The 25,175-nt window shown below is 34.1% G+C and overlaps 1 protein-coding gene across 2 annotated transcripts in view; it reads right to left on the bottom strand.

The window, feature by feature from the left end:
• LOC134847551 (anoctamin-7-like) overlaps window positions 1-17,485 on the bottom strand; it is a 62,323-nt gene extending 44,838 nt beyond the window's left edge. The window contains exons 1-2 of one of the 2 annotated variants that reach the window (XM_063864623.1): window positions 17,382-17,485; window positions 11,373-11,652 (exon numbers count right to left, since the gene is read on the bottom strand). In XM_063864623.1, the coding sequence (XP_063720693.1) occupies window positions 11,373-11,450 (78 nt within the window). In that variant the 5' untranslated portion in view covers window positions 11,451-11,652; window positions 17,382-17,485. Of the gene's footprint in view, window positions 1-11,372; window positions 11,876-17,381 lie in introns of those variants that run through there. The other variant, XM_063864622.1, reaches the window with a different exon arrangement.
• Window positions 17,486-25,175: the final 7,690 nt, after the last annotated feature.

Below are 25,175 nucleotides of genomic sequence, written 5' to 3'. Positions count from 1 at the left end.
GAGAGAATTAACACTTCAAAAAAGATTCCTGATTCCTTTTTAAGAGTTCAAGAGCTTATTTACGACTTGCTTTACGATCGCACATTCGAAAAAGAAGATAAAAAAGGTTCAAAAAATGACGTAATCACGAAACTTGAAAACATTTTTTAACATTTGAAAAGATTTTTGAATATGTATATTTTGAAATTAAGTTCGTGACCATATTTTACTTAAAACATACCCGTTTTCTTCAGTTTAATTATAAGCTAATTAGATTATGATGATAATGATTTGACACAGTTTACTGCAAGTTTATACATGTAGTTATTTTGAATCTCAATGAAGTTCGGTTTCATCACAATTTATACTTATAATTGTTTTGTATAAATAACATAAACGATTGTAATAAATGAAGAAATTTGAAGGTTTTTTTTGTTGATTGGCTAGCAAGCAACAATGGCTTCAAAAGAACAACAATTCTGTTTTGAAGTTCTACTTTGAGTCAAATCAGGTAGAATGAGATGCCATTCTATCGCATACATAAGCTGTTTAATTTGCATTCTCCATAATAATCTGAAGGCATTGAAGGATTTTATAACGGAGGCAGTAAATCGCCATATGCCGGAATCACAAGGAGAAGAAAATAAAGATTGTTAGATAGAATTGGTAAAGATAGAAAATTACCCTTCCACTCCAACGAACACCAAAAAGACTAGCTTACTAGCTTAGCCCGATGCGAAAACCAAGCAGCCGATGTCCAATAAGAGGAAAAATGAAAAAAAAAAATTGGAAAAATGAAAAAAAAAAAATAGTCAAAAAAGATCGATAATTTCGATAGTTTTGGTAAAATATTCCTTTTTTTGCTATTTTTTATAAAGGTAAGCAAGTTCTCCAATTAAACATTTGATCTTGACTTGAAAAATACTCAATTTCGACTTAACGGTACTTCTGTGGGTTGCACAACATCCCTTTGGAAATAGTCAAAACGCAGGGGGGATTGAAAAAGAAAGGATTTCAATGTTACTAATAAATCGCACAAGAGAGCGAGAATCTAACTGTTTAATACTACTAGCCTCTATTTGCGGCTCATTTCCCTTCCCGGATTAAAACACGCCACTGACTGGCTGGTAGGTTATCCCTGATTTCAGCCAAAATTGATAACTAGACTAACCATTATAATCCCAAAGTCTGATCCCTGTTAAAATACATTTTTGATGAAAAGTTCATTTTCAATTCCTCAAATATAAATTAGTATAAAAAATGATTTTTTCATGAGTTGTTTCATGATTTAAAAAAAAATTAGCGTCATGAAAATTTCATCTTAGTCTGTTTGTTTCATCGACTTAACTTTCATCTTAGTCATCGCGGTTTTTTTTTTCAGTTGTCGATCAATACCATAGCTCAAACTGTTGGGAAATGGGGGAAGTGGGTTAAATAACAAAAGTGCAAGTGGTCTTACATCTCCCTTACATCTCTGGTCGATAAAATTGACCAGCCAAGGGCAACCCTTAAATCAGGCTACTACTAACCAGTTCAAACCATAGCTGCTATGGCGTAGCAGTAGGATAAAAGTCAATATATTTACCATCAGTTCTGCTTATACCATGTTTCTCATTAAATATTCAGTCATTACGATGCATTGTGCCGAAAGTGCAAGAAGCCGAAAAATTTGATTAAAAAATTGAAAAAATAAATTGAAAAAATTAGACCCTACGAATAAGTTATTTATATGTTGAATTTTGGTTATACTTTTTGTTATGATTCATCAAAAAAACCACCTAATTGGCTGAACAAAAACAACTACGTAGAAGAAAACTGTGCCGAAAAATCAAAAAAAAATTGTTGCGGACGATCAGGCTAATTTTCAGCGAAGGCTTAGATCTCTTAAATCCATTCAAGCGTGCCACGTACTGTAACTTGTTATTACTAATGATTCTCAGACTTTCCGCGAATGATTGGAAAAACCTCCGCCATTTATTGTTAAAACCTCCACCAGTAATTGCGGAGAATTTCGTCAACTATTGCGGAAGCCTCTACCAATTATTGTTGAAAAAAAGGAAATCAGTTCAAGCTTGGGTAACCAAAATGTCTAGCGTCTAGCCACTAGTTTTCAAGCCATTTCCGTCAAATTAAAATAGAACCACTTGACACAACAATTTCAACATGTCTTCAATAGCATCGCCCCAATTTTTTTCATGTTCAGTGACGTTTTTCAAAAATATTTTTTCAAGGGTCCCATACCAATTTTTAGTGATAAATCTTTTCGGCCTCTTTTTAATATTATTAGATCAAAGACTATCAATACTGTAAATTTGTCTTCGAAAAACTGAAGAGATGACTGCTTATTTACTCCTAAGGAATTTATAGTTAGTACCAAACTAACAGGGTCTGAAAATGACATTTATTGATTACTTTTGCGGAAGGTACAGGCTTTATTTGCATTCTTAAAGCCCGGGAAAAGAAACCAATTATCTCCATCTGGCCTAAACGAGTACAAAAGGCAGTTTATTTACGTGTAAATAGTTGCAAAAAGACCAAATGATTAAGTAATAATGCAAGCAAAGGGAAATGCATGAATAACTGTTTTTGAAAATTTTACCAAAAAATTAAATATTAACAAAATAAATATATTCAATTTGAAGAAAATAATAAAGAACAAATAAAAAATGGAAAAGTGCGAAATTAAGTTATTCCCGAGAAGTGATGCAAATAAAATCAAATTAAAATGCAAACTCCATAGCTTGGTTGCAAGACTCTTGGTTAGAACAATTGGACCCTACCCTATTTGATGTTGTTTTTTCAAAAGTTGCCTGACTTCCCTTCGTAACTTCGCTGGTCTTCCGGGACATCGTTCTACTTGGTTTCTTGTCAAATAATATGTATTTTTCATAATTTAAAATTTTTCGATGAGAGCAAAATTATGAGTATATTTAGAAGGGGAAAATATTGCGGCGAAAAATTTTTTTAACATTTAAAAAACTTCTCGATTTTGCATCAACTCTTGTTTTAAGTCAGCAATCAAAATGAAAAGGTATCGGTTGAGCTTTGCGATAATTTTCTAATAAGTTTATTCTATATTACCCCAGGAGCCCGTAAACCTCAATATCTCAATGAATTTTGCGGTCTGCGCTAAACAAACCTTCGAAAACGAGTGTTGTTTATTTTTGTTAAGTGGTTTCTTTAGTTCCAATGGAGATCATTGTTTTGGATATAACTTTTTGCGCTCGCTTTTCAAATCAAAATGAACCTACTGAAGCCGTTTAACCATGCTTCATCCCAATTCTACAAACACCGATTTGACTCAACCCTGTTCGGCTTATGATTTGACTTAGGTTCGTCTGAAGACTTCGGTCGACCGTCAAAAATGGTAACTGTTTAACCATTTTGGTCTTGGATGAAAATTTTTCAAAAATTCAAACGTTTTTCAATTATAGCTCCCTTTTTAATATTAAATTTTTGCAGCCTTTCTCGGGATTATTTTCAGGAAGCTTTTTTGTTGAGAATCCATTGAATTGTTTCTGTAATAAGTGTAAGGAAAGTCTTATCTTTACGACAAAAGATACCTTATATTGTTTCAAAGTGCGCACAGACAAAAAGACCAAAGACAAAGGAAACAAAGATAGCCGGTTGCTGTGCAATTTTCGACCATAAAGTTTAAAAAAATACAAAAAAATTTTTTTTCTCTGGACTAGAGTTGTTTTTGTGCATGGTGTGTCGAGAAAACTATACCAACAAAAAAGTGAATTAGGTATAAACGACAATAGTTGTCTCCAAAAAACGATTAGCAAAAAAAAACTTCAAAAAAATTCAGAATTGATTGAGATGATCTTTTGATCATAACGTTTGACACCCATGAAGGTTACGGTTCATCATTCGATCATGCTAAAATCTTACGAAAAAATTGAACAACTTGTTTTTGTGAAGTGATTGATTTTGGTTTTTCATTTTGGAGTATTTTGTCAGAACTGTTGCTTTAATATGTTTACTGTTTCGACTATTTTCCTAGAAAATGACGGAATAATTGTGCTCGGGGTTTTTATTTTTCTCCAGACAACCCTCGACTTATTAACTAGCAATTTTTGACGGAATTTGCGATGTCATTCGAAAAGTATTGTGGTCATGAGCTCAAATTTATAAATAAAATTCACCTTCTTTGATAATTTTGGGTGATTTCATGGGATTTTATAAATCGCCAATTTGGCCAATTCGGGAAAATCAACGCGCGATACATTTCGTGCTATTAACGCGTAAGCGGAGATCTAATCCGTCTTAGAAATTGATCCAAATTGAATTGACGCGAGCTTTTTAAAACTTCGCTATAAGCCTAATATATCACTTTGGAATTTAAATAGCGTGTGGGGTTGCTGATTTTTATTTAAAAAATCCAAAAAACAATAATTTTCTTTTTTTAATGCCACCCATTTTCTGAAAGCAAACACTACTCCATAAAAATTAATTTGCAGCCGGAAGATTCTGGGCTTCTTTCTGATAGGAGCAGCCTTGTTGTTATAATTCAGAGTCGGATATAACAAAACTACTCGCATCAAGGCAAAGCCCTAAAAATTCGGGCTGCCTTACAAGTTCTATGGAGCAGCATTTGCTCTAAAATTTCGTCGAAATTTTCAAAATCAATGAAGAAAAAATCAAAATCTTTTTTTTTCTGACAATCATCACCGCACACGCTGTATGGAGCACAAAGTGATAGATTTTACTCCTAGTAATGTAACATTTATGACAAATAAACTGTTTCAGCCAATCTGGAACAATTTTAAAGACAGATTAAAGCTCCGATTACGCGTTAAAAGCGCAAAATATATCACACGTTAATTGTTTCGAATTGGCCAAATTGGCAATTTTTAAACCCCCATAACTGTATAAAAAATGATCACAGGCAAATGATCTTTGTGAAATTAAGCTCAGGACAACAAAACCTTTCGAATGATATTTAAAAATTCCGTCAAAAAAGGCTAGTTAAAAATTCGAAATTTGTCTGGAGAAGAAAAACACCCCGAGCACAAATAATCCGTCATTTTCTTCGAAAGTCGGAACAAACAGCTTCAAAAATGCTATTTTCGGCAATGAACGATGATTAGTTATAGACTGCCGATGCATAGTGGAGCTTAAGCGACCTTTTTGGCCTCCAAATGTCAAGTGGACTAAAAGGGCTGATATAGTTACCAGGTTAGCAAGTCAAACTTTCTGTCATTCGGTCTGCAAACTTTGACATGATTGAAAACTCACAAAATTTGACTGAAAATTTACCCGCAAGTTCAAGCTTTTTTTCAATCCAAGTTGGATTGTGGCATCGAAATTAGTGAGATGAGCAGAAAAAGGAGACACAACGTTTTCAAATCAATCGAACCTTCTTAAACTTTTTTAATGTATGGAATTTATGTAATAGTTGGATTGAAATTGTATATCAGTGTTTGGATGAAACGTTTATAAGAGGAACGTTTAAAAGCCTCCAGGGGATCTATCGACCATAAAGGTCGTCTGTTGTCAGCTCTCGAGTTTGTATGTGGATCAATGTCCGCTACCAAATAACAATTTATGATATCGACCCTGGTCAGCTTTTGTTGACTTTGATGGATTCTGATAAGTTTTTCGTCGAGCCTGGTTTTTGTTATTCAAATTTTTCGTTCTATTATTTTTCTAATATACAAAATTTTCCCCATCAAAATCTGGTTTTAAATTGATGACTTACTTGTTGAACGAGCAATTTTTTCATTTACAGCGGGATTTTCTCAAATATTTTGAACGGCTCACTTAATTTTTTTTCATATCGCAGTTAAGTTTGTTTTCACGTGAGCCCAAAAAAAGACCGGAAATCTCATATTTCGAGATATTTATTGGCAATAACTTTTGTGTAGAAAAATATATAGTTGAAAGATTATATATCAATTCTGACGACCAAAATCAACTCTGGTCAGCCCATGTATCGACCCTTGTTAACTAGCGCTCTCGCGGACTAAATTGTCTCACTTTTCATAATTTACTGTTAACATGTGTACTTCTTCTTTTATTCGGGTCGAGGTCCGCGACTTCAGATGAGACCAGTGGGACCCAAAAATGACATATCCAGACCGGTGCAAAACAAAAACAACGTTGCGACTGCAGCGATAGAAGAAAATAGCCATTTGAGACCGGGACGACAATTTTTTTTTTTACGTCGCCAAAATTTTTGTTTGGTCGCGCTGCCGCTCAAACTATTTGCTTGTCGCAATATCAATTTTTGCAGTTCGCAAAAATATTCAAGTATATTGCATTGCCAAAGTTTTTTTCCCCCCAAAACCAGGGAGCGCTGATGAAGTGGCTAAGGTCGTCACCTCAAAGCCAAAAAGTTCGCAATTTCAGTCCTTATTTTATCTATGCTCGTTGCTTGTGTTGGGGCCACAAGCTTCAGCCAAGAAAGTGAAGAAAAACGAAACACAGGTTTTATCATAAACCTGCCCGCATCCAAGTTTAGGCGTAAGTAATTGATTATAACGGATTACTATGATGATTTTTTGACAATTATAATTGACAATAATTACCAAAGTTAGGTGTTTAAAGGAATTAATATTGATTTTAATCGTGATATTTTCCAGGAGATTATAATCTCTTATAATCGATTATAATTGATTATAGTTCTTAGAAAAAACCTTTAAAAGCAATTATAATCGATATAATCCCTTATTTTGCCAAAACTTTGTCAATTCAAAACAACATTTGAAAATAATTTTATGGGTTATTAGTTTTGTGTCAATAAAAAAATCTCTATAAGAGAGATCCCTTGAACGTTTTGGTTCATCTGAACAGAAAGTCTTTCCACAAACCAAAAGTTTCATAGAGATTCTTTCATATTAGTGGAAAATCTCCCGCGGTAGATGAAAAATAATTCTTATGAATCAATTATAAAATTAAATCAATTTGCTGAAATTTTGGTGGCTAAAAAAGCTTAAAATTTGCGTCACAAAACAAACAACTCTAATAGGGAAGAAATGAAAAAAAAATTGAATTATAATTGGAAAACTTCAAAAACATTTTTCTCATTTTTCATAGGAACCAACGTCTACAAAATGCATAAAATATAAGCAATTTAGATACAACTTCGAAGACAAAATGGACACTCAAAAGGGATTATAATCAATTATTCTCGATTATTATTGATTTTTGTGCAAAACTACAGAATTAGAAGTTTTGATAAAAATAATGGATCATAATCAATTATAATTGATTACAAAAGCATAAATAAAACTCAGAATTAGCGCTGAAATATCTCGGAATCAGCGCTGATTTTTGGAATAGCTTTCGTCACACTGATTTATCAATGATTGATGGTTCAGTGCTGCTCTTTAGTTAAAATATTCATCGCTGTTCACGGCCCTGATCAGTGGCACTTTATCCATGATAAGTACAATTGCAGCATTGATTCATGGTATACTGTTGTGTCAGCTAGCATAATTGACTCTTTTCATCATTTCGCGAGGGTTCGGTATATCAATCCATTCAAGTTGTATGAGGATGAGTCACGTTCAAACTATAACCTCCTCTCACGCTTTATGAAAAACCCAAATGTTTTTTTTTGCTCTGCCGCAGTTCATGTGATCAGAAGTTATATTAGACGATTCCATTCAGGTTTTATTATAACAATTACCGCCCTTAGAATTTTTCATCTTCTAGATGAAGCAAAAACAGATTTTAACTAAGAAGTAAAGTGACAAGATTTTTTTTTGGCCAGAGCTTGTGACAAAAGACCAACACCAGCATCGAGATACGTCCAACTGGCTGTCCAGAAGATCGAAGAATGGTGCAAGAAGAAGAATATGCTCCTCAGTGAGAAGAGCGAAGAGCGTGTTCACCTTCTTCTCCTCTAGCTCCGGGGACGCCAGATGGAAGCCGGACCTTACGATGGGGGGTAACACCCTCAAGTTCGATCCCTGCCCCAAACTCCTGGGGCTGGTGATCAACAGGACCCTGTCCTTCCAGCACCACGTCGACAAGGTGGTCGACAAGGTTCGCAAACGTTGCAACCTCCTGGCCTGCTTGGGGACTTCAAACTGGGGCTGGAGGAAGAAACCCTTGGAGAGAGTGTTTCTTGCCACCCAGCGGAGCATCATGGACTTTGCCGCCCCTGCCTGGCAACCATGGCTCTCCAAAACCCAGATGGAGAGACTCGACCGCGCCCAGAACGAGGCCCTCCGTCGGGTTACTGGGCAAGCCGCCTCCACTCCAGTTGAGGCCCTGCGTCTGGAGAGCGGCGTGCAGAGCTACCGGACCATCTATCAGAGACTCACAGCCATCTCCCGGGAGAGAGCCTCCAGGCGCCCCGAGGGCCACCCCGCTCGGATCGCCCTGGAGAAGGACCAACCTCACCGGCTCTGCAGAGACAGCTGGAGAGAACTCAGCAACAGGATCAGTTCCACCCTCCCCAACGAACTCGCCGACAGGGAGCCCCTTCGCACCATTGAGGAAGAGGTTTGGACACCACAGAGACGTTGGCGGGTCAACAACACCGTCGGAGGCTTGGGACGCTCCGAAGAGACGAAACAGAAGGCGACCGAGATGATTCGGAACATCGACTCCACATGGACCATCTACACAGACGGTTCCGCCAACGATGGGACTAGGGACGGAGGGTCAGCAATGGTTGTTACGACAGGTGACCCCCTCGACCCTCAAACCATCTTCTCCGAGACGATTCGCGGCAGGATGCTCATCTCCTCGTTTGACGAAGAGAAAGAGGCACTGGGAGCTGCAGTTAGGTGGTTGGAGGATAACACCCCTAACAACAGTGACAAGGGCCTTATTTGCACTGATAGCCAAGCCCTGACATCGGCCCTGGCAAACGACAGCAGAGAAGTGAGCAACATCACTAGAAAACTTGACACGCTCAACCGCGAGATCATCATTCAGTGGATCCCTAGCCACGTGGGCATTGTAGGGAACGAGAGGGCCGACGCTCTGGCCAATGAAGCCTCTGGGTTGAAGGAGAGAGCAAAACCAACCACCTACAAGAGCGCCGTAGCCACCATCAAAAGTACGATTAAAGACCCAAGCCCCTCTCACGCCAGAACAGCTCAAGTCTACCAAAAGCTGTCAAGAGAACGTGACGAAAAGACCCTTCTGTCGAGAAGAGACGCAGTCATGCTAGCCAGGCTCCGCTCTGGACACAGCATGCTCTTGGCCGGGTATAGGACCCTGATGAACCCCGCCGAGAGCACCTCCTGTCCCAGATGCGAGGAGGCCAACGAAACAGTGGAACACTGGCTCCTCGATTTTCCGGGGACGCTAGCGGCCAGACAAGAAATTTTCGGACGCACGACGGTGGAATTGTCAATTCTCACCGAAGACCCAGAAGGTGCGGTCGCGCTGGCGAAGCGGACCCTTGGGAAAACTTCGGCGCACCCACAATGAAAGAAAGAAAGAAGAAGAAAGACACCAGCATCGACACATTAGTTATCATGTGTAAAAGGACACAAGTTTGACTTATGAAGGGGGTAGTCCAGAAATATAACGAAGAATTGCGTGGTTATTATGTCAACCCATAATGACCGGAAACAGGTTGCAATAGATTCTTAGAGCAAATGTTGAAATGGTCAAAAAGATTGATTTCAATTTGTTAAAAAATGATTAAGTTTGACACTTAAATTTGGTTAAACCAAATAATTTCAAAAAATAGGGAGTTCCAAATCTTACGAAAATGCAATCAAACCGATAAAAATTAGTTTCTTTTTTCTTCAGTAGAAAATTGTTGAAGCTCATTAAAAATCAACTCAGCTAAGTAAAAGGGCTGACGTCGCAGAGCTAATTATCGTTGTTTAACGCCTTGATTAGCGGCCACTTACCCATGATCAGGACAAAAGCATAAATAAAACTCAGAATTAGCGCTGAAATATCTCGGAATCAGCGCTGATTTTTGGAATAGCTTTCGTCACACTGATTTATCAATGATTGATGGTTCAGTGCTGCTCTTTAGTTAAAAAATTCATCGCTGTTCCCGGCCCTGATCAGTGGCACTTTATCCATGATAAGTACAGTTGCAGCACTGATTCATGGTATACTGTTGAATCAGGGATGACTACATCCCTGCAAGATCAACCCGGGATTAAATTGATTTCAATCTCAAGCTTGTCAAAACAAGAAAGTAATGACTTTTTTTGAAAATTCATACAGAAAATTTTTAGTATCGTAGCTGTGCAGCGAAAAACTAAGGAAAGGGTGTTCGGCCAAATTCGGTTTATAGTTAATGAACCTGAACTTTTCTCTAAATTTATTTTCTTTTTTTTGTTTGATCGAATTGTATCTGCAGTGATACATACTATTATAGAATTGATTGATATCAGGATCAGTAGCGGATTTAGGGAAGGGGGGTGGACGCTTCCTCCCCTCAGGGATTCGACCCCCAGCCAACCCAAAGAGTCCCCTTTCTACTATTTTGAGATTTCCATTTTTGGCTGACTTGCCTTAAAAAATTTTTAAAGGAGCCTTTAACGCCAATGTATACTAAATTTGTGGGGGGAGCGCGCGCCAAAAAAACGCTATTTTTTGCTTAACATTTTCCAAAAAGTGCCTAAAAACGCATTTTTTGGCCTTTTTTCAAAAATTTGTTTCCGGCGCAGAAAATATGGTCAAATTTGCGTCTTCATAGTGGTTTTGGAGAGCTCACAAAATCAATTAGTGCCATATAGAACAATCGATCAGTTTATCAGTTGCCAAAATATGAATAAGAAAAATTATTCTTTCGGATCGATGAATCAAAAAATGAGTATCAAAGTATTAAGCGAGAAAGAGCGTGGAGTTCAAAAATATTATCTTCATTATTTCAGGCAAGCAAAATTATTGATTTTTGTTGGAATTTTTTTTAACCACTTCATGCTGTTAAATTTTATTGGCAAAAAAGAGTCTTCAATTTTATGAATCGGCTGCTGAAAATGAGGGTCGTAAATCAATTAAATTTTAAAAAAATTGGATGGTGTTTTTTGATATTAAAAAGGTATTTTGCCTGCCTCAAAATATTTTTTGCGTGATTATCGCTCCCTCTTGCTAGATCCTTAGATTTTCCTCTTGATTCATCAATACCCACCAAAAGTTCTAACTATGAATGATTTCGCCGTGAAAGACAAAACAGCGAAGTTATACTTTCAATTATCTTAGTGCAGTTTTTGATATGGAACAACCCCGACCCATTTTAAACCCTTTCCAACCTTCGCTGCTTAGCAAACGCGGAATAGTGTTTATTAGTTGTTGGGATTATTCATGTCAGAACATTTTCTCTGATAATTAAAATTCTGACAAACGCTGTTTTTTTTTGTAAAAAAGAAGCACTTACGTTTTTTCTATAACTTGGATTTTCAAACAAAATTTTTGTTGATAATCAAATTTGGAATTTTAGAAGCTGGATTATTACTTACATAAGGCAGTTCTTTGTCGGATTTTCCGCCGTCGCCCGGAGTTGATTGGTAGTTGAGTGGAATGTTTTCACCCGACATCCTCGCTGTCCAATTAGGTTTGTCGATTCAGTCGGTTTTTGAATCTCGGGTTCAGATCAAATAAACATAGTGTATTGTCATTCGCCAGCAATATTTTGTTCAAAAAATAAAACCACAAACTTGCTGAAGATAAAACTGTAATTTTTTGTTTCGTTGTAAAATGTAAAGCAAATACGGCTTCAAAACTTCAGTGGTTGGTGTACTTGGAACACCAGCAGTTATATTAATTTTTGTTGGTAAACAAAATATTTATCAAAGTTAGTACACCAGAAAAAAAATATTACATAGAAAATTATCACTTTATGACTAGATGCAACTTGTAGAACAAGCTCGCGATAGCACACTGTTTTTTACTTTAAAAAAATAGCCAGCCTGTTTAAAAAGTTCTTTGAGCTGATAACAAACGTTCTTAACCATTCAAACCGTTTTCCTTCCAAAAACTCAATGCTTAAGTTCGCTTTGCTAAATGTGTTTTATACAGCGTTAGCATTGAAAGAAAAAAACAATAAACCTACAAAAATGGCACTATATTAAAAACACATGCTGCGTTCTAATTAATAAAAAAAAAACATTTTTATTTTACTGGTAAAATTAGAACAGACGCCGCATGTATGGACAGTTAATAAAACTGTCACAATTCGAATGTCAAAAACTAGAAAGCCTTGAAGAAGGAGTTTAAAAACGTAATTTTTGAAGATGTTTTAGCAGTATGATAAAACGTTATGATGAGAAAAAATCCTGTTTTGAGAAATTTAACTTTAAAAAAACATGCCAAAAATATATAATAACTTGATATCATCTCTTAGTTGTGAATCACCTGTTGAGAATCATAATAAAATATTTATTTGAATTGCTCCTAAGTTCTTGTACTTTAAAGATAAGGATATATTCAAAATATCATCTTTGTAACAAAAGTCGTTTTTCAAAAATACAGTTTTCGAAATCCGAGCCAAATCTGAAATCGCTTTAAAATATTATGAAAATTGATTAAAAAAACACATAGAATAATTTTTTTTCAACCACCCTTTGGGTAGGTAGGATCAATTAGGGCTGAACTTGATAACTGACAAACTCAATCCTGCTTGTCCGGATGTGAAATTTCCTTTTTTTTGCTGAAAAGCAGTCTGAAAATTGATCAATTGCCAGTTTGGAGCTCAAATTGAGATTATTTACAAAAATTTTTAGCATAAACAAACGGTTATTTTTTAAGGTTTAATTGTTGTAATTTGCTTGTTGATAGAAAACAAGTTAATTAAAATTATATATCATTGTGACGTTCTATATAAGAGATTGATTATTGGTGATAGTGTGTTTTTTTCTACTTCAGACAAGTTTTCACTAATTTTCTAATTACAATAACTTTTGTAAAGATTTTTTGGAAAAGAAGCAGCATTTTTTGTGAAGGAAAATTCAATTGGATATAAATTGGATATTTTTAGATTTAATTGCTGGTATACAATATTTTTTTGGGACAGAAAAAAGTCTAAGCCGTAACAAAATTGAACCAAGTTGCATGCACTTAGATATCTAGATACTGCAGAAGAAAAGCGATATATAACCTAATCACTGTGATTTAAAAATTACTTTTTGCTGAAATTTACTTCGATTTTTTTCTAGAATAATTATATAAGAAAAAAAATTATATAATATATTTAATTATAAATATTATATAATTCATAAAAAAAATAGAAAGAAGAAGAGCGCTATTACGTTTTTATAAACTTATTGATTTTTTTGAACAAAAGTTTGAGGTTTTGAAGACTTTGGTCTTTTCATGTTTTGTAAAAAAAATAAACATTTACTTTTGTTCTTATGCTATTCCTTCAAAACGTTCAAATAGAAAAGTTCATTAGTTTAATTATAAAAATAGACTTTGGATGAAAGGAAATTAAACAATTCATAACTTTTAATTTTACGATCAATTACTCCTACTTTTGAGAAATCTTCGAGAAGTTATTCAAAACTGGTTGTCTTAAGAGATGTTTGAGAAAAGTTAGCTATTTTGTTAGAAACAATAAGATTCTTGCAAAGCAACTAAGTTACACCATTTTGTCGGATGTTTATGCAAAGGGTTATTTCCAAAAACACGAAAGGCGTATCATACCTTTCCAAATCTGGAACCTGTAGGAAGATATGTTAGTCAGTTATCGACAGACTCATGAAAACAAATTAAAATAAAAAATTTGGAATTGTGAAGGCCTTGGGTATTCTGATCAGGAAAGAAGCACAATTATATATAAAGTATTCTTCGTTAAAAATGCATCAAAAACCTTTGTTCACAATTCTTCTTTGTTTTTTGAAGATGAGATTTTTATGAAAAAGCAGTTTATAAGACGAAATAAAGCATTCTGCGGGAACCGCCAAGTTGGCCCTGGGTAAGTATGAGTTGGCTATGGAAGCTTTATTCCTTCGACCATGGCGTATTATTTGGCTGTCCCTACGAAAGCTCCTAATTACTACAAAAAGTTGCATCCTCGAAAGTTTTACCAAATTACTACAAGATTCTGGCAAAAACTGTTAAATTCATTAATAATTTTTAAAGGTTCATGCATGACTATCATATTTTTTCTATTTAAGCGTACTCATAAATTTTATCATCAAACATTATTTGAGCTTCTTGTAGGTAAAGAGATATAAACGGATTCAAATTGGCAGGTAAATTTGCTATACTTGACATTTTCAAACCCCATCAATATATAAAAAATATAGTCTGAGAGAAACATTTTTTAAACATGAAGTTATAAATAGGGCATGAAGGTTTCCTAGGAAACAATTATTTCAATTTTCGGGCGGAAAATGAGGTTAAATTAAAAAAATTGAACCACAAACCAAAAAATGAAAAAAATCAACTCAAAACAATTTAAAACAAAACGACCCGTATCAGGTTGCAATTAAGTTTTGAACTTTAAAAAAGTTATCGATTTTGTACAAAAGACTTGCAATTACATTACTAATAAAAAAAATCTTTTAGTTTTTACATGTTCTTGAAGTAGCTAATCTTTTGATTGAGCTCAGTTTTAGATGAGTGTTATTTTTTCGGGATTGCTGATGCGACATTCCAATGTTTTTTTATTTCAGACGTACTGAGACTTTTTGAATAACAGTACATCGTCTGATTCAATTTTTCTGAATAATTATAATGAATATTTCCGTCAAAAAAGTTTCACAAAGATTAATTATAAATATAAAACCACCATTATATTATTGAAAATAGAACAATTCAACAATCTATTTCAAAATATGGTTTTAAAGCTCCTTCAAAATTTCTAGTTAAAAAGTTGAATTTTGTCTGGAAAAAAACCAACCAGAGCACAATTATTTCGCCGTTTTCTTCAAAACCAGTCGGAAAAAGTTTTTTTTCTATTAAGTTTTCTTGCGGCACTAAGTTTTTCTGCCATTATACTGCAATAAAATTTTCCGATCAAGAAAGAAACACACCATTCAGGTGGAAAATTTAGTTGTTTCTGAACATCAGAATTTTATGAAAATTAGTTTTTAATAAAAAAAAATTGAATAAACCGTTTTTGTTTCATTTTCTTAGAATACTTTTTGATAATGATCAGAAATATTTGTAAATAGCAGCCATCAGTTTGTTTTTAGGCATTCTACTGGGAAACTTCAAATGGGGTCTGTGTAATTATGAAATGTTTTTTTTTCTGTTTGAAAAAAAAAAGAATTCCTGTTTTAAGAATCACCAAGACTTAGGAAACGTAAAAAGAAGAAAAACGAGCAGTAATGTAGGTGTTCATATATCAAAAAAATTCACTTTCTACAGAATAGCTGAACTCATTGACAATTGTTTTTATACTTTGACAGTTTTTATTATAAGCAAACCTAAGCTCATCAAACGTACCGTAATATGTAAGGCAACGCAAATGGGTTCCAACAGTTTTTTGATAACTCTTAGCAAATATGTAGCTGACCTGAACATATGTTAGAGAAACTGTCGCTTTCTATGTGGTGATCTTAATGCGTAGAACAACAGAGGAAAATTTGAACTATTATAAAAGCCACAAACTAATAAAAACTTTTTTAAAACAGTTTTCATCGAATTGACTGGCAAAAAATTCCCTTGTACTCACACCCCTGCTGACAATTATTATCTTCAATTGATTAGATCAGAATTTTTTTCCAGGTTCTTTGAAACTAGCGAAAATCGGGTTAAAACACCCAAATAAGATTATTGATCACTACTCCGGTTAGGATTAATTACAACTACTTTTTGATGATGGTTGGTAGTATTTCAAAAAATCTTTTGGAAAATGACGAGGTTGAAGTTGATGATACTCTAGGAGATCCGTATGTTTGCAACACTGAAAAACTACAATTTTTTTAGTGATTTATATGCTATTTTTTTGATGGTTGCAAAAAAAAAAGCGATTTTGTTATTTTTCACTCTTTCTAGACTATTTCTTCGAGGAAAAATAGTTTGTTCAAAGAGAATCCACTCGACAGGCAAGTTCTTCCCTATATTCTCAATGATTCAGTTACAAATTAGCTGAAAATTTGTGAATACATTTTTTCTCTATTAACTTTATCTTATAATTTTTATTATGATTTTAATACAAAAGGCTTAGTCCTGTCCTGTCGGTGTGAAAGTGTGGCTCAATATCCCTTGAGATTTGTATCAGACACAATATGACCCCGGTTCTTCTTATCCAACTTCAATCAAAATCAAGTTAAGGTTCCAACTTTTGAATAAAGTAACAGAATATTTGTGCTCCGGTGTTGTCTACTCCATGCAAATTTATTTGACCAGGTTCGTTGTTTTATGCACCATGGAAAATAAGTAAAGTCCTGAGCTCAAATTAAATATGTGTTTTAGATGTGATCTATTTTTATAAATTCATGAGGTTTTGTAGATAGCCGATTTGGGATAAATAACGAGCAATATGTTTTTTGCTATCAACGTGTAATCGAATAAATAACCTGTCTTAGAAATCTTTCAAAACTAAGTTGAGGCATGCTTCTTTGCTTATTTAATACTTTTCTGTATACAAAACGTATCACTTTGTGTTTTACATAGAGTGTTGGGAACGGTTTTTATGCAAATTCTTAAAAAGTCTTTTTTTTTAATTGAAAGTATAATTATGTTTTAAGCAAATACTAGTTCGTAGACCTTGTGAGGCAGTCGCAGACCTTCAGTTTTTCTTACGCAACGTAAAAATCTAATTTTGTGAACAGTATATGAATATTTCATATTAGAAAACAAACAGCACTTAATCGATTGTTTCCTCACAAATGCAGGTTATCTTAAATGAAATAGCCAAACTATGATTAGCCTACAAATTTTAAAGACAACTAACTTAAATAAGGTTTTCCAAAAAACCAAGTTGATTGCCTTCAATTTTTTTTCAATGATTCTGCGGGCAACCGCTAATGGGCTCTGTGTACTTATGAGTTGCCTCGACAAGCTTTCTTCCTTCTACCATGGTTTGTGAATTGGATGTGTTTATAAACGCTGCTAATTCCCACAAAAAATGCATCCTCGAAAGTATTGTAAAACTAATAAGAAATTACTACATAACAAGATTCTGGCAAACGGTTAAAATTCATCAAAAATTTTTAAATTTCAATTTTTTTTTAATTTTTAATTCTTTCAAAATTTTGCAGCTCTACTAAGCTGGATCAACTTGGGCGTACTTAGAACTTTCACGCTCACACGTTGTAGATATAGGGATGAAAACGGCTTAGTTAGGCAAGTAAATTGGCTATTTCGGAAAGGTCAAACCCCAATAATTATAAAAAACATAGTCAGAGAGAAATATTTTTAACTTTGATAACTAAAAATAAGGTATGAATGTTTTCTCAAAAACGATTATTCAATTTTCCGCGCGGAAAATGAGGTTAAAAAAACCTCAAAAATCAAAAAATGCAAAAAATCAATTCGATATCGAAAGTGCTGAGATCCAACACCATTAAACAACAAACCAATAAAGCATTCTGCAAATATTTTATAAACCCTATTTCTAAACGGAGCTAAGATGATAAGTAATGGAAAATTGCAAATTGAGACTTGGAGCAAAATACCGATGTTTATTCAATTTGCTTTGTAAGAAAAAAGAATTAACCGGTTGCCCTAGGCATGAAAGCAAGGCTATTCAATCGGCGGGTCTGGTCTAGGAAAACAAGCCGACGGCAATTCAAGCCGAAGCGACTTCAGGCCGAACTTTAAACTTTACAAGCACCTCAAATCACTATTTTTTCTTCTGTAAAACTTTGCTTTTCAAAAATTTAGGCAAGTTTAGTCTATAATAAGCGTTACTCATGACAATGAATCACTTAGGATCGGCATCCGTAAATAATATCAGCCGGTTTTTGAAATGCGTAAACTACAAACAAGAAATTTGCTTTCAACATTGCTTTAGTTTTTAACTTTCCTAAACATTTTTTAGAGGCCCAAAATTTATGGAAAAGCCAGAAACTGGTAAAGAAAGATCATGAACTTGAAAAATTCTTCAAAAAAATTCCCAAAATAATCATACTTCATGACTTAATGAGAAAGTTTTCGGCTTGAAGTCCCTAATTTTACAATTCGGCTTGAAGTCCCGTCGGCTTGATATCCGGCACCCTCAATCGGCAGCTGCAAGTTAGCGGCTTACATGATTTTATATTACAAACTCGATTGATCATTCAAGGAAAAGTGTGATCAGCGGAAAACATCAATTATTCTCAGCCAAAAAAAAACAGCTATAAGCTCAATTGTTACAAGTGGAAACAAACAATTTTTTGAGTTTCGAATATTTCTCCGAATTGTGAAAACTTTTTCTCGGTAGATTTTAAAAGTTTTTTGTTTGCCGGTCTGTTGAGAAAGTGGAGGATATTATGCAGTGGTGCATTTTATATGCGTGCCATGGGAGTATTTATGTTCGGTCTGGTTCATTTGCAACCCACTCTTTTAAAGTATATGATCAATTTCTGTGGGTGCGGAATATTTATGCTTGGGATGGTTTTACATTGAGTCATTTTTCTACGTTCCCATAACACGTGTAAGCGGCAGATTATTGTGTTCCAACTTCAATTGAGGCAAATAACTTAGTCGTATTATTAGAGTACCTTATACTAATCTAGTTAACATTTTCTTTCGTCAATTTTTCATCCAAATTTTTTTAATGACCTTAAATGGCAGTCGGAATGTTGAGGGATTTGCCATGATATACGAGGAGTCTTATTGTACTCTCTGAACGTTCTGAAAACGTAAAACGCTTCTTGTGCAGTCATTGAATTCATTGTCATTTTCTTTATTTTGAAAGGTTTGTCCAAGTACTGGATAATAAGTGTGAGCTATAATTACAGTGAATGTTGCAGGTCACGTTGCAGAAATTTAAACCGATTCAAGAACTGTGGCGTAGATTGGATTTTGTCCTCCTTATTTTGAGGAAAACTAGTGTACATATTTTTGATTTTCATACAAAAAGGCACGACTTCTAAGTATAACACGATAAAAAATTTGGATCATCTTGCTTTTTCTTTAATAAATTAGCTGTTATTACCACAAATTTGATAGATTGTAAGTTATTAAATTGCCCTTTACTGAAAAAAATGGATATTAACAAAAAAAAACAAAAAAAATGTTGACTTCAATTTTATCTCATCGTTGCTTAGTTTTATTGTAATTCTAGGCAATCAATGGTCTCTGTTACAAATGTAATTGACACAAAAAATGTTTAACGTATACATGAGAGGAAAACCTGGGAGCGTTTACAACCTGAGAGCAGTTTTTAAAACTTTTTTTGGATGATTTCATATTAAAATTTATTGCCAGTACACTATATCCCCAAACATCCGCTTATGTATACTAACGTTTTTAATCGGAAATTTTTCAAAAAAACGTGGCGCAGATATTGTTTGTAGAACCTCTTTTTTTCTACTAAAAATTTCTGCTGGTTTCTGTGTTAAAAAATAACTAATACCCAAAAATATTGACTTCAGCTTGTCTCACAATTTTCGCGGGAAGAACTGTTGTTGCGATTGGTAGAACAAGTAATTTTTTAAGTAAAACAAGAAAAATGTTGTGAAAAAAAAGGATCAAGCTTACAATCTTTCATGATTATTTGTCATAACTCACTGAATTTAGCTCATAAAAAACGTCAATGGGATGTCAACTGATGTAGATGGGAATAGTCACTTCTATAAGTAAAAGAGCTAGATTTAGTTTTTTTTACTCTGTCATTAGTTGAAGAAAAATACCAAATACCATGAGCAAAAATCTTTTTTTTTGTTCGAAAACAAGAAATTTTGCCAGATAAAAAACCAGCGAGACTAAGTAGCAAGAACCGCACTGAAAAATTATTGTTGAATATTCTCATGACGAGGCCAAACTGTGCATTTTGTGCATTGTAAGCGGATTCCACAACAAGTACGCTCCCTTTGTTCTTCTTTTGTTCTTTAATTTCCTTTGATCGTTCCGACGAAATTTTCACATGTTTAAAGACTTGTCTCTGGAATCCAGGAACATACAGACACAAAATTGTGCTCCTATCCAGTGCACAGTTTGGCCTCGTAATGTTCCTCCTAATTTGATACTATTCATTTTTCCACAATTGTTTAATAAAGAAGTCAGCTTCCTTATAACTGCACTTTTTCTAATAGAATAAAGAGATAGTTTTTTCTCTCACAGTTGGAAAGTTGATTTTTTAAGTGCTTGCCATAGAGTTTTCAAATATGAAAGTTGTGTAATTAGCATTTTTCCGATGTAAAATTACGTCATAAATCTGACAACCTAAGTGCTCTCAAAGTACATATTTAAACGATAAGTTTAATTGAATTGGTTTTAAATCTTTTTCAAATGATTTTTAATGAACTAAAATTTGATGCAAAAAAAAAATTATATAGTTTTCAATAAAAAAAATTGATAAATAGTTTTTCTTCCAAATAAAAAATCTTTGCGGAATGAGCAAAACAAGCGGAAAATCTGCCATAAGGCTATGACCTATCCTGTTACTTTGAATTAGCTGTTGAGCAGGCTTCTAGTTTTTTACTAGAAACAAAACTGGTCTTTTTTCTTTGAAGTTTTTGAAGCTAATTGTAGTCATCTCGAGCCATTGTTGATGTTTATGAGATGCTCAGATAAAACAAATACGACCAATTAACTTGCCACCTCTGTTCAGTTTGCAACAATTTTGATATGCGAAGTAATTTGCCACGCACAATGAATTCGCGTTACGCTCTCAGCATAATGAATAATATCGTCAAAGAGCGTTTAAATTAGTCCAGAGCATGGCCAAATTTTCTATTTTCAAACTCCCAGGATTTTGCAAAAAAAAACAATCAAATTTTCTTTAAATTTTGATTCTAGGAGTCAATATCTTTATTGGGGCATGAAAATTTTTGCTCTATTCTAGTTTCCTAATCCCTGTCGTAAAAATACAGAACAAAGCTGTTCAAAAATTGTTCACATGGCATTTTTCATGTATGAAGTGTCAAATTTTGTTCACCTCTTCACGCTGAGACGTTTTGATGCAGTTCATAATATGAAACGTCAGTTTCGATAGACTTTCAAATAATGAATTTCAGAAGGGGGGAAGTGGAAAAGAGCCAAAATTTTTCTTTAAAACTATTACTTTGATAAATATTCTGTTTTCTTCGATGGTCGGAACGATAATTATGGACATGGCATTCCACTGTGCAGGCTTACTTGTTGCTGTCTGATTTATTTATTTAATTACTGTATGGTTAAAATTTCTTGTGGAGATCCTATGCAACTGTACAATCCCCCCAATCAATTTAGGGGGATAAAATACTGGTTTTTCATAAATTAACTTTAAGAGCAAAATAAACTGATCTAATTAATCAAATATTAATTTTAAAAAAATCTAAGTAAAAACTTAAAAATTTTGGATACGTATTCCTTATGAAGATTTTCTCAAGCACTCTATTCTGCGTTTTTGTTTGAAATGAATATTTTATGCGAAATCAAATTCCAAAATTAATACGTGGCTAGGGGCGAGATTCTACGGTAGGTCACATAGGGGAGGGGGGTTGTACGGTTGATCCTATTAGCTTTGCTTAATGCAGGGGTATCCGGGAGCAGAAAAGTCAAATAGGAGCACTAAGAAAGAGCCCCAGTAACTGCTACAAATTAGCAGAAATTATGAAGAAAATTATTTTAGAAAGAGAAGTTCTGAAACTGCGTAAGAAAATTTTTAAAAAATTATAACCAATTTCTATAGAATTCAACTTAATCAGTTTGCTCGTTCTCCAGAATTACAAGAAAAATCATATCCTTAAATGTCTGCTTCTACAACAAAATGTTTCTTAATAATTTTTCTAAATAAACACGACGAGATATCAGTCAGATAGTTCAAATATAGAATAAAAAAGTCTGCCAGTTGTTTTTCAACCCACTGCCCCCCCCCCCGCCTCTCCGACCTTTCAGTTTCAATTAAAAAAAAAACTTGAACATTTTTTAACACATTTTTCCTTCATTCCTTACGTTGTAACATTAATTATTTAGCCATAGTAACGCGTAAAACGCCTATTAAAATCATAGATATTTTGAAAAGTGGGTGAGTGGAAAAGAGCCAGTCTGCTGCTTAGAAGTCTCACAATCCAAAATCATAAAAAATCTTCTCCTAACGAGCTTGAAAAGTGTTCATTTCTACTTCATGTGACATTCAAGTACAAATGAGTAAATGTTCATTTATTGACCTTACAAGTTATATTCTCTTCAGGCGCAATTGAACTTATATTTAGAAATAAGGGTTTTTTTCCAATTCACCCCTTCGATTTTTTCTGAAATTCAATACTTGAAAGTCTATTTAAAATTACTTTTCATTTTATTAACTGTATTAAAACGTGTCGGCGTGAACAGTAAACAAATTTTCATAACATTTCTTACATGCAAAAGGCCGTGTGAACAATTTTTGAACAACCTAATTTTGTAATTTTACGAGAGGGGTGGGAAACTGGAAAAGAGCCATAAATAATTTGGAGGAAAATTTTTTTGGGTCTCTTTGCCACTCACTCACCCACCCAGAATTCAAATCTTTTATTTTCTGAGTTGTCTCGCAAGTTATTCTGGCTGGATGCGTGATGTTACAAGTTAAGGCATAAAGAAAAAATGTGTTCACAATATTTAAGTTGCTTACCATGCAAAATTTCATTACATTATGACAACTTTCAAATAGTTTTTCAAAATTGAAATTCAAATGTGGGAGGAAACTGGAAAAAAAGCCGATTTTCGATATCTGAAGGACTTTGCACATGCAACATAATTTATATCGCTCTGCAGTTTTTTTTCATTAGTTAGTAAGGCTCTTTTCCAATTTCGTAACCCCCTCGCAAAATTTCAAAACAAAGCTTTTCGAAAATTGTTTACTCGGCATTTTTCATGCAAGAAATGTTAAGAAAATTTGTTCACCTGTTCACAGGGGCGGATTTAGCGGGGGGGGGGGGGGCGGGGGCGGACGCCACCTTCTTCAGGGATTCGACACCCTGCCGACCCAAAGGGTCCCCCCTTGGGTACTTTTTAAGAAATCCACTTTTGGCCGACCGACCCTAAAGTTTTTCTAAAGGCGCCTTCGGCGCCAATATATACTAATTTTGAGGGGGGAGCGCGCGCCGAAAAAACGCAATTTTTGGTCAAAATTTTCCAAAAAGTGCCTAAAAACGCCTTTTTTGACTGTTTTTTTTTTTTCAAAAATTTGTCTGCGGCGCAGAAAATTTTGCCAAAATTGGGGCAAAACAGTGCTTTGGGAGAGCTCAAAAAATCTATTTGGTCGACCTAAAAAAAAAGGGCGTCAAAATTTTTGAAATTTTTTGAAAATCCGCCCCTGCCTGTTCACGCTGTTATTTAATGCATTTTATAACAGGAAAAGTCATTTTAAATAGTTTTTCCTATATTGAATTTCCAAAAAAAATATGGGGGGCACTGGAAAAGAACCGTTAGTAATTGTACAATCATTACAAAAATCTGTTCCAGTTATATCATCAGATTGTATTTTTGCTGTCTCCTTCACGCCTTTCCGCGGTACTCTCGCCGTTGACAGCTGAATCATTTTTGATTTGAACCGACTGCCCTTGATCTAATGATTTGGTGGCATTTCCTTGACTCGAGTCGTTTCCATTACTCGGTACATTTCGACGACGCAATCGTACTATGTGGATAGTAGGTCTGGCTCGTCTGGCTACCGCTTCACGCCGAAAGTTTAGAGCGCAGAAAGCCAGTTTGATAGCAACGAGTGAGATAAACAGGATGACAAATGATCGGAAGATAATTGTCGAGTAATCCAATCCGGACTCTTTGAATGGCAAAAAACAGTGAGTTTTATTGTTTGTAATGATTTTCTTTTATCCAGGGACTTCAATAGTTTTTTCAAGTATGGAATAGAAAAACAAAAAACAAAAAAAAATTTTGTCGTAAGAAGGCGCTAAAAGCCTTACTGTAGAAAAAGTAGGTTTTCCTGGTTTAAACTTAAGCTAATCTTCCTATTACAAGCCTACTCAATCACTTTATTCTTTCTTTGCTCAAAATTAGACTAAAAAAATTTTAAGCGGGTTTTTATCGATAGCGAGGAAACCCTTACAAACTTTCTCGCAGTGACAAAAACGTATACGCATCGATTTTAGTATGAAAAACGTATGTTGATTTATTTTGATATCAATTTTGTCTGAAAAAAGTACCAATAATAAATAGAAAACGTTAAGATTGATTTGAACTAATTTTAAATTGATTTAAATTTAACTTGAGCCCCAGCTGAAAAATCGATTCAAATTAATTTTAATTCGATTTTAATTATATTTTTCTCTGTCTCATTTTGTTTTCATTTTAGGGGTTTTTAGAACGGATATATAGATATATATAAAATCAAGTTAATTTTTATTCGAATTTTATCAGTTTTGAGTTTGTAGTGCCTTTATTTTTTTCCCGTCATTTTTCATTCTACATCCATAGCGTATTCGATGGCAGCGTATTAAAACACGAAATAGTTTTTAAAATATTGATACTGTTTTATGGTTTTCTTGCATGTTTTCAGCCCAAATTTTTATTTATATTGACCATTTTCTTAATTTGGTCCATACGTTTTTGCCCAATATTTGATTTACCATCATAATTTTTAATCATTTCATTGCAAATTATCGAGATCGAAATTTGATTTAATGTGACCTTTTTTTGCTTTTTTACTAAGATTTTTGCCCATAATCTGATTTACAATGGTGATATTCTATGTTTTTTTGCATATGTTTGAACTCAAAATCAAATTTTTGTGGACTTTTTCTTGAATTCTACATCATCTAGCACATGTGTTTTCATTTGGAAAATTGAGAACAAAATGGTTCAATTATTTTTTTTAAATAGCAATATGTTTCGTCGAGTTAGCAAAAAAATTGATTTAGATCAATTTGAAAAATGGATTCAAATGGATTTTAGTAAGATTCAGATGGTTATAAGTGAGATCCGTATTAATTTTTGATTTTCGATTCAAGTCAATTATTTAGACATTTGAACCGATCCAAAGTTTTCAAGAAAGATAGCTTTAAATTGATTTAAAATCCATTTTAGTTCTCATAATAGAAATTGTTAATCGGTTGGGATTGCTTTGAAATCGATTTAAAATTAATTTAAATCGATCCGAAACTATTTTTTTCAGTGCGGGTTGTTAGGTCATTTGGATCAGAACGAAAGAAAAAGTAGAACAATCTATCAGATCTCACTCACTCTAATGATTTTGGCAAGACACTTGAGTTTGCGTTAAAAAAACAGTTTAAAAGTACTAAAACATA

This window comes from Symsagittifera roscoffensis, chromosome 6 (assembly GCF_963678635.1).
Source record: "Symsagittifera roscoffensis chromosome 6, txSymRosc1.1, whole genome shotgun sequence".
Lineage (NCBI taxonomy): Eukaryota > Metazoa > Xenacoelomorpha > Acoela > Convolutidae > Symsagittifera > Symsagittifera roscoffensis.
The sequence above is the reverse complement of the archived record's forward strand: the minus strand, read 5'-3'. Positions and strand labels throughout refer to the sequence as shown.